The sequence below is a fragment of the Heliangelus exortis genome, chromosome 16 (genome assembly GCF_036169615.1).
Source record: "Heliangelus exortis chromosome 16, bHelExo1.hap1, whole genome shotgun sequence".
NCBI classification, from domain to species: Eukaryota; Metazoa; Chordata; class Aves; order Apodiformes; family Trochilidae; genus Heliangelus; species Heliangelus exortis.
Window position 1 is genome coordinate 14,338,422 of NC_092437.1, and position 10,511 is coordinate 14,348,932.

The following is a 10,511-nucleotide window of genomic DNA, read 5'->3' on the forward strand; positions in this document are numbered from 1 at the left end:
TGATGCCCTCGTGTGCCCAGCACACAGCCTGGAGTCCTGGAAGAGGACAGCCCTGGGGTCCCTCAGCTGTCCCTTGCCCCCCAGTGACTGTGTCCATCCCAGAGTGAAGAGTGCAGAGCAGGAGGGGGTGACAAGCACCCAAGGAACACCCCAAGAGCAAGGCTGGGGCCATGAAACCTGTCCTGTTGGTGAAGGGCTGTGTCATGGTGGCTGTGCCAGGAGCAAAGGTGCTGCCAGAGACACAGCAGTGTCCCCCTGCCACGGGTCCTTTGGCCTGGGACAGCCTTTGGCTTGTGGCAAATGCTCAGCGGTTTGGGGCACGTGCTCAGGGGTCTCTGCCCTGCAGCACACCCTGCAGAGGGTTCACAGTCCCAACCAGACACCCTGCCCACCCCACACTGAAGAATTAATTTATTCAGCAGGGTTTCTTCCACAAGGAATGCAACTGATTCAAGTTGAACACTGTATATTCAAAAAATAGTCAAATCTTTATGACCCCACACCTGCCCCAGTGACTGTGTTATCTGCACACACTTCCAACAGCATTTCTGCAGACAGCATCTTTGTGTCTGCCAAGCCACCAGACATCACAAGCAGTACCACCCTGCACAAGCCTGTTTCACTTCAAAGGCTGTGCCACTCCCAGCACCTCCGAACCAGCACCCAGCACCTCTGGAGGAACCACAGGGAGTCTGCAGCATGGCCAGGGGCTTGGAGCAGAGGATGGAGACACAGAGTCCATCCTTCCAGCGAGGAATCATACAATGGCTGTGGTTGGAAGGGACCTTATAGAGCATCTACTTCCAACACATCCCTCAAGATCAGGTTGCTCAAGGTCCCACACAACCTGCCCTTCAACACTGCCAGGGATGGGGCAGCCACAGCTTCCTTGGGCAACCTGTTCAGTGTCTCATCACCCACACAGTAAAGAATTTCCTCCTAATGTCCAACCTCAATCTCCCCTCTCCAAGTTTTAACCCATTTCCCTTCTCCTCTCCCCACCCCCCCGTGTCCAAAGCCCTCCCCCAGCTTTCTTGCAGCCCCTTCAGATATTGGAAGGTTGCTCTGAGCTCACCTGGGAGCCTCCTCTTCTCCAGGCTGAACAACCCCAATCCCTCAGCCTGGCTTCCCAGGGAGCTGCTCAGCTCTCTGAGCATTTCAGTGCCTCCTCTGGACACCTTCCAGGAGCTCTGTGTCCTTCTGATGCTGGGGACTCCAGAACTGGACCGCATAGGAGGCTGTCCCGGGACATCCTCGGGGCTCGGTGCAGTCTGCAGGGCTCAGCGGGGGGTTTGCTCTCTGGGCTGCCCCGTCCCCGCTGACACCGACCGGCAGCACAGCACGGGAACCACTGTCACACGGGGGTCACCGTCACACGGGGGTCACCGTCACACGTCCCCTTCCCCGCCGTGCCCGACCCGGCGCTTTCTCCCTCGCTCCCTCCCTCCCGACCCCGGCCCAGGTCCCGCCCCACACATCGCGGGTTCCTCCTGGGGTCCCCGGGGCCGCTGCCCCTCACCGGGAAGCAGGGCAGGACCTCCAAGGAGGCAGCAGGACCCGCCCCGAGGTCTGGGGGCTCGGGGGCCCCTGGGGTCCCTGGGGCCTCTGGGGCTCTGGGGTCTTGGGGGGCCCCGAGGCTCTGGGGGCTCTGGGGGCTCTGGGGGTCTCTGAGCCCCTGTCCCCTCTCTCTGTCCCCCCGGCCCCCTCCCCTCCTGCCCTCCCCTCACCCCAGACTCCGCCCCCCTCCCCAGCCCCTCCCCGAGCGCAGCGCGCCCCGCGGCATTCTGAGCCCTCTCCCCCGCCGTAGGAGGAGTCGGCGCCGGCCGCTGTCACGTGTGTCGGGCGCGGCCGCGGCGATTGGCGGGGCGGGGGCGCGGGCGGGTGACGCCGCTCGGCGGCCGCTTCCGGTGCGGCGGTGCCGGGCGGGTGAGGAGATGAGCGGCGGGAGGCGGCGGGAGGAGGCGGCGCACGCGCAGCAGCACGCGGTGGCCAACGGCGGTGCGGGGGCGCGCGGGTCGGTGTGGGGCAAAGCGCTGCGAAGCGACTCGGCCTGGAACGACAAGGTGAGGGGGAACGGGAACGGGGGGAGGGGGGGCTCAGCCCCTGGGTCGGTGGCAGCGGGGGCCGCTCTCGTCCGGAGGGGCCGGTGACCGCCGCGGAGCGGCCCCGCCCGGCCCCGGGCCCGTAGGCGCCTGTCCCCTGTCCCGCCGTGCCGGTAGGGAGGGCCCCGGGGGTGGCGGGTGCTGCGGCGGGGCCCGCCCGTCCTGCTCCCGGGGCGCGGGGCCAAAGCAAACAGGAGCTGCCCTGGGACTCAGATACCTCGGTTGTTTGGCCAAAGTCTTCTCGGACTGAATAAAAACTTCCCTTGTGCAATGAAACCTGGAGCTGTAACTTGTTTCGGGGGAAAGAAAATCTGCCTGCAGATCCCTCTGAGTCCCCGGGTCTGAGGGAAAGGGCAGCGGCAGGATCGGGCTTGTGAGTGGCTCTGCCTCGGTCAGACACGGGGCTGTTGTCACAGAACGGTGACACCCCGGCAGTTGTTGACCTGTTGGCTTCACTGCTCCTCTCCTTCCCCTCTCCTGTGCAAAAGAGATTTGTTTTCTACAAAATTTAATGCGTGTCCCTGAGCTGCGTGGTTGTGCTCCCGTCTGTCAGTGAAGCTTCCAAGTGTGACTGAAAACTTTCCATCCCCGGGCTTCCCAGAGCTCCAGAGGGGGGGATATTGAGGTGATATCTTGGAGAGAAATTCTTTGCTGTGAGGGCGCTGAGCCCCTGTCCCAGGGTGCCCAGAGAAGCTGTGGCTGCCCCATCCCTGGCAGTGTTCCAGCCCAGGTTGGATGGGGCTTGGAGCAACCTGGGCTGTGGGAGGTGTCCCTGACCATGGCAGGGGGTTGCTCATCTGTTAAGGTCTCTTCCAGCCCAAACCAGGGATCCTGTGGGCTTTCCCATGTGTTGTCACACTCCTGGCTGGTGCCCCTTCTGCTGCCACCCCCACCAGGTGCTCTGAGCTCCGGGGCACCCCAGGCACACTGCCAGGCAGGGGGAGCAGGACAGGATGTGGCTGCTCTGCTGGTTTTGCTGTGCAGCATGGTGAAGGTGCAGACCCCAGGCTGCTTCCCCTTGGGGAGGGATGTGCAGGTGCTCACAGAGCTGCTGGGGCTCTCCCATACTCAGCCTCACCCATTGCTGACAAACTCAGCAGGAGTGGTGGTGAGTGCCAGGCTGCACCAGGGCTTCCATGGAATCACAGGATGGGTTGGAAGGGACCTTAAAGATCATCTAGATCCAACCTCCTGCCATGGACAGGGACACCTCCCACCAGCCCAGGTTGCTCAAGGCCCCACCTGGTTTTGGTGGGGCATGTTTTGATGCAGCAGGATGTGAACTGGAGGCTGGAATCCCTGAGAAATGCAGTGACTGAGGGGAACGACCAGAGCTGCACCTCACATGGCTTCTTCCCCTTGGACCAAACAACCCCACACACCATGCAGCACCAGCAGAAAAGCCAGTGGTGTCTGGGGGTGTGCTGGGGCAATCCCACCCTTGGGGAGGCTAGAAAAAAGCAGGGGAGCAGATGTGTCCTTTAAAGGGACTCTGCAGCTGACCCAGCAGAGGACAGAGCCAGGTGTTTCATTTGGAAGCAGAAAAATCCAGGGTGTAGGAAGCCCTGAGCTGCTTTCCTGGGCTCTGAGTGCAGTATCCAGTGCATTGACTGAAAAAAAGAGTGATCAGTGTGTTAAATTTCTGCTTTTTAATTGTGTGGGTTTTGTTTTTTGTTTTTTTTTTTTAAAGGAAACATAGTAAATGCCAAAATCTCTCTTGTGCTTTGTCTCCTCAGGACGAGTTTTTAGATGTGATCTACTGGTTCCGGCAGATCATTGCAGTTATTTTGGGAGTCATCTGGGGAATAGTTCCACTGAAGGGATTCGTGGGAATAGCAGTGTAAGGTTTATTTCCTTTTCTGTCTCCTGTACTTTCCCACATTTGGACTTTCCTTGGTGTCTTTTAGAGCTGTGCTGTAAACAGTGGGCTGAAAAAATCTGTCCCTCTCTTCAAGCCAGTGTTGCATTCCAGACTGTTATTTGTCATGAAATTCATACAAATTGTAACATGTCTTCATCAACCTCTTCCTCTCTCCTCCTCAGCCTCTTTAATGCTTTTAATTTTTGTTGGGTTGGTTGGTTTTTGTTTTTTGGGGGTGGTGGTGGTTTGTTTTATTATTCTTAAAGAAGACAGGGGTAGTAGAAGGCAATGAGAGGCTCAGCTGACTTCTGCAGTAGCCTTTTCCTGCATGTATGAACAGGGCCATGAACCTGGTGCTAATGGGGTCACCTGAGGGATCAAACCCAAAGAGGGCAAGGCATGGCGGTCCTTCTCTTTGAGTCAGGAGCCTTCTCTTTGAGTTGGTTCTCTTGGGGACAAGAGGGGTGGCTTCTCTTTGCATAAGAGAGGATTTATTTGAAATAGCAAAGTCCACGGGTGTGGAGCAGGGGAAGAAGCAGCACTGGCAGCACTTGCTGGTTGTTCTTCCAGCCCTGGTGTGGGGGAAGGCAGTGCATGTTCATCAGATCCCCACTCAGACACGGGATTTGGGTCACATCCCAGCAGGTGTCCCAAGGCTGCAGTGAGTTCTGAAACAAAAATTTGTTTGGGATGTGCCTGACAGGCTCTGTAGGACACAAGAGACAGGAAACACAGCCCTGCTCTGAGTGGTGGGTGTGGGAAGATGCTGTGGCTGCTCTGGGGAACCTCTATGTGCAAGGTCTCCCAGTCAAGCTCACAGCCTCACAGCTTCTTATGGAAAACTGACTTGTCACCTTGTCCCTCCTCCTGAGTGTTTGTGGCAAGAAAGTAGAGGGAGCACGTGTCTCTAAGGAAAAAAAAAAGTTTGAAATTTAGAGAAAAGAGGCTGTAAAGTGATGCTCCAGCAGGAACTCCCTAGCACCATGAAAACAATTAAATCTAAAGTGCTCCCAGTAACAGGAGTGGAGTCACTGGGAAGCATTGTTCTTACTTAGCCCTCCATCAGTTCACAAGGCACCTCCACGTACCTAAGCCAATTCTTGTGCTAAATGTTAAGAAGTGGAAGTGATTTGGTGCATGGTGGAAAAATGAGAAACTTGTAGGAGTGTGTGGAGGGGTGCTGAGTGCTGTGCAGTCACACTGCTGCTCACAGCTGCTGCCAGTGACTGAACTTGTCTGCATTGCCCTTTCTACACAGCCACCTTTCCAGCAGAGGTTCTGTCACTTTCCCCCTGTGCCCCAGCCCTAAGGGGGGTGATGTAAATCCAAACCTTTCTCAGGACAACCAGGAGGTTCTGTTTTGTCTCTCTGTTGGAGTGTGACTGTTGGCACAGAGGTGAGAGCCCTGAGGGTTGTCTCAAGTTGAAGCTCAGTGCTGTGGCTCTGAGGGTCTCCTCTGGCTCTTAGCCCTGTGTCATGGGGATGGTACTGAGGACCTAACTGAGCACAGAGTCTGAACAGTCTTCCCTCTGAGCAGCCTCAAAATCAAGGAGCACACACAAGGAAATTGGATTCTGTGTGGGAGCAAGAGTGCTGCCAGGATAGGGAAGCTCCCAGGGTTTGCAGATCTGCTTTCCAGCTTTTGGCTGCTTTGTTGTCTGCTGAGCCTTACAAGGAGCACACTGGGTCTTGTGAGGAGAATTCCATCACCACACTGTGGTGAGGTGACTGAGCTGCCTGGGAAGCACTGCAGGAACAGTGTTGCTCTTGGCTTCCCCTCTGCTGCAGCTGAAAGATGTTTCACTGCTCTGATGGGTACCTGCACCCTGCACCAGCAAATGACTGCTCCTCTTCCCTTTCTTCCAGATTCTGCCTGATCAATGCTGGTGTTCTGTACCTCTACTTCAGCAGCTTCCAGCAGATAGATGAGGAGGAGTATGGTGGGACGTGGGAGCTGACAAAGGAAGGATTCATGACATCTTTTGCACTGTTTCTGGTAATGCCTTTTGCTTTTTCTAAGTTGATTAGTAATTTTTCTGAGGGAAAAGAGCTGGAAGAAAAGCAGGTGAGGTGGTGTACTGACAGCAGAGATGTGTTAACATCATCTGATATGTAGAGTTGATTGGGAAAGAAAAATCCCCAAATCTGTTAGCTACTGGCTATGAAAAACAGCATTAATGCTCCTTTTTCTGTAGGAGCAGGCAGCTGTTTCTGCATCTGCCACTTTTATGTCTTCCCACCCTCTGTCCCAGATGTCCTGGTGGAGTTTCATCTCGAGCTATTTGCACCAAACTGGTGGTTTGGGTGTCATCATGTTTCCCCTGAGTCCCCTCTCCCAAGCCTCTGAATATTCCCAGCACTTGATTTGGTGGTTTCTAAATCACCAATGGGACTGTGGCAGGAATTTAACACGGAGAGGCTCCTCAGCTCAGGAGACAAGCAAACTGAATGCCACTCCTCACATCTCTGAAGCCATCTCACAGCTGGAATTCAGTCCCCAGTCCTCTGCTGAGTGCAAAGTGTGAGGCTTGGTTTATGTGCCCTCTCCAGAGGCTTTGAAATAACCTTTGTTTCCTTTCCTCTCCCCAGGTGGTGTGGATAATCTTCTATACTGCCATCCACTATGATTGACAGTCTGCAGCTTTTGCCTGTTGATTCAGTCATCAGTAAATCAAGGAGGTTTTAATGATGATTGTCTTTAGTTGGACGAGTGGGAAGGTGAGGGAAGTGACATCAACTTCCTTCTGTACCAGTGGTCTGATCAGCCTGAAGGAGCCCAAGTCTTCTGCTGGAGAAGTTTGTCTCCGTTTTATATACTCATTAATTGTTGGAACTATTAAAAAGCCATTGGAATTTTTGAAAGTGGTTCAAGACTGTTCAGATTTTGAACTTCCTGTGACTAGCCAGTAACTCTATCAAACTCCTGTGTGCTGAAGTTTGAATCTGTTAATTTAATGTATGTATGCCCTTCTCTTTGAAATCTGTAATTAAATCCTGACTTGTCTTCCATTGCTGTCCTTTAGACAAACAGTTTTTAAAAAGCAGTTTTAGGGTAGGAGGAAGGCACTGCAGCATCCAGGACATGAGTTGAGTGGCTGTCCATCCTTAGCATGTTTTTTGTAATAATCAAATCTGATTTGATTAAACAGACTGTATTGTTACCATTTCTAATATTTTTGTTTTACTTGCAAATCAGTCAATGACCAGAATTTTTAAATGGTCTTTGCTGAAGACAAATTTTTAAGCAACTTTGCTAGAAAAAATTGTGTTTCATTTCATTAACAAAGATTTAATGCAAGGTGTGTTTGGGGGGGCTTAGAAACTCCATTGCATTCTGCTGGCCTGGCTAGTAAGTTGCTAGCACATACCTCAGAGCTTAGTAGTCTTGAAGGACACTCATTCTGAAGAAACCTTTTTAAATATTAAGCTTTTAATTTTTAATTTTTTTTTTAAACTCTTGAATTCAACTTGTTAATAAATGCAGGAGACTAAGACACAATTGAGGCAGCTATTATCTGAAATGCAGAATTACTGACTTGCAAATCAAGTGAAGTACACAGGCTCTGGTTTCTGAGGTGCTTTTTATGAGCTGACCACGTCACAGCTCAGTTCCTCCCTAGTCACACCCTGCTGGGGCATCACTGGGGGAGCCTCTGCTTTAAGATATTTTAAAGGACTTGTCTCTCAGAAACACTTCTTGGGAAACACGCACAGTTCTTGTTACTCTCAGATGATCCTATAGTCTTGTTGCCCTGTGGTCCTTGTTTTTCTAAACAGCTCAGGCACCCAGAAAGAGTCCTGACCTCCAGCTGCCTTATAATGAGGAGTTGATGGTTTTAGGGAGTGCTTGCTGAGCACCTGCTGCTTCTCTACTGGAAGAACAGCCTGGTTCTCATACCTGAGTATGCAAAGCCAGGGACCTGAGTGGGGGCTCCACTTCCATTCTTAGCAGGGAAAATGCTGTCTGCTTTTGGTGGAAAATGCACACCTGGCTGTTCTGGGCCCTTGGGATGCCAAGGGGAGAGTGCAATAGCAGACAGCTTCTGCTACCTGTGAGTTGCCAATTAAAGTAAATTATCTGCCCAGTGTTAAACCGTGACATTATCTCAAATAAAAACTACTCTTACTTGCTCCTCCCCATCCTTAAATTCTCAGTCTTTTAGTCTTACACTTCATTTTTCTTTCAGCTGAAAGCATTAATTTTCCACAAGAATTGCACAGCCTGCTAGTTCTAGGTCACCCTTTCCTACTGGCATCTCTGCATCTCAGCTATCAGTAAAATCAGTGTATACTTGAAATGCTCTAATAAATGTCACCTGGATAATCCACTGTGCAGCTTCTGTGTCCTTTGCTCTTTTAAAGTTTTGCAGAATGTTCAGAGTGTGGGATTCCTTTACGAGTTTGATTTTTGGTAAATATCTGAGACAGGAGATATCTGGGATTCTTGGGTCTCTTGTGCAGCAGGCTGGAGTCCTGCATTTCTAGAAGGGGCCAGAAGCATTTGTAGTGGAAGAAGCAGCTAATGCTTCAATCCATGCTTTAATGGGTGATTAAAATGATTAAGCCAAGTGTTGCCCCTCCATAAGCTGCTCTGCTCCTCCAGCTGCTGTCCCTGCCCTGTCCTGCCAGAGCCACTGCTGCCTTGCAGGGTGCCCAAGTCTAGTCCAGAGCAGGACTTCAAGCAGAGTGAAAGATTGCAGAGCTGGAGAGTTGCTTACCTGCCCCTTTGCTCTTTTCCTTGCTTGCCTGCAGTCCCACCAGCTAAATCTCTTGGTCTTTGCAGTTCTCTACAGCTTTAGAGGCTGGAACCTGGGAGAACCTGAGCTGAAGAGGATCATGACAGTGTGACATTGGTGTATGGATCTCCTCCAGACTCCTGGTAACTTAGAGATTGCAGGTGCTCATCTGCAAGCTTTTAAGCTCTAAAGGTTTCTGTTTTAAGGGGTGCCTCAATAACTAGAAGCTTAAGTGTCCCCAGTGCTGGTCACCAAGAGAACTAAAGCTATGGTGTCTGTCCCTGAAGAAGTGAGATCCATTTTAAGAAACTCAGGGGGGTCTGGCAGCCTGTAGAATAGAGCTGGACATCTTAGAATCATAGAATTGTTTTGGTTGGAAAAGACCTTTAAGATCATCTTACAATGATGAGCCTGTAAAAAACAGGGCTTTTTTTTGCAGAGGCTTGAGAAACTGACATAGCAAGGAGCATAAAGTTGAGTGCTAGGACAGAAGGCAGCAGGTGACAGGAGGAGGGACTGCAGTGGGAGGAACAGGAGCTTGGGCAGCACCTCTGTCCTCAGCAGTTTTTGTACAACACAATGAGCATGCTTGCTCTGCACTCCTCTGCTCAAAGGGCAGATTTGCTGGGGCTGCTGTGGGGTTTTGTGCTGCCATGGAGTTGTAACTCTGGGAGAAAGAAAAAAGTCTTTCCCGTGCTGTGAGAGCTGAGCTGGGGGAGCCACAGCTGTTAGGATGTGGTTCCACCAGGAGAGGTCTACATGATGGTGCACAGAAAGAGGGCTCTGCTCTGCTCACTGCATCCCTTTGGCTTTCAGCAACAAGAAGCCAGTCCCTGGCAGGCAGGAGAGTGAGAGATTCCCCAGCCTAACCTCATTTTCCCCTGTGCTCAGCCCTGGGGAGGCCACAGCTTGAGTCCTGTGTCCAGTTCTGGGCCCCTCAGCTCAGGAAGGAGATTGAGGTGCTGGAGCAGGTCCAGAGAAGAGCAAGGAGGCTGTGAAGGGATCCAGCACAAGTCCTGTGAGGAAGGGCTGAGGGAGCTGGGGGTGTTGAGGCTGGAGAAGAGGAGGCTCAGGGGAGACCTCATCACTCTCTACAACTCCCTGAAAGGAGATTGGAGCCAGGGGGGGGTCAGGGTCTTCTCCATCAGTCAGACAAGAGGCCATGGGCTTAAGCTCTGCCAGGGGATGTTTAGGTTGGACATTAGAAAGAATTTCTTTACATAGAGGGTGATCAGGCATTGGAATGGGCTGCCCAGGGAAGGGGTGGATTCTCCATCCCTGGAGATATTTCAAAAGAGCCTGGATGTGGCACTCAGTGCCATGGGCTGGGAACCACGGGGGGAGTGGAGCAGGGGTTGGACTTGATGAGCTCTGAGGTCCCTTCCAACCCAGCTGATTCTATGATTCTATGAAGTGAAGTGTGTTCTGCAGTGGAACTGACAAAGGAATTTCTTTCAGTCTTTTTTGGGCTTCAAGAAAGTGTTTTAAATGCTAAAACTTCAATGCCAGTTATGTTTGTGTTAAAGGGAAAAGCTGTGTGGGTGCAAAGATGGGCTAAGGGGTGCTAAGAGGTGACTGTGCAGCTGGGTGTCTGGGCATCATCTGTTGTCAGCCCTGAGCCAGAAGAGCTGCTGCCCACCATGGGGCAGCTCTGAGAGGCAGTGGCTGAGCACTGGTGTAAATTTGTTATCTGGGGTTCCAGAAAGGCAACGTTGTTAATGTCACTTGTCTCTAGCAGTGTGTGGGATTTCCTTAAAATGAGAGGTGCCTGTTGGGGTTGGGAGCACACCGGTGAGGAGCCTCTGTCCCCTC

General features: G+C 52.3%; 1 protein-coding gene across 1 annotated transcript; it reads left to right on the forward strand.

Moving 5' to 3' along the window:
- Positions 1–1,787: 1,787 nt before the first annotated feature.
- RAB5IF (RAB5 interacting factor) lies at positions 1,788–8,292 on the forward strand. Its single transcript, XM_071759663.1, has 4 exons — positions 1,788–2,063; positions 3,839–3,942; positions 5,830–5,959; positions 6,553–8,292. Exons 1-4 carry the CDS (start codon positions 1,935–1,937, stop codon positions 6,592–6,594), a joined length of 405 nt encoding a protein of 134 aa, XP_071615764.1. The 5' UTR covers positions 1,788–1,934; the 3' UTR covers positions 6,595–8,292.
- The last annotated feature ends 2,219 nt before the right edge of the window (positions 8,293–10,511 follow it).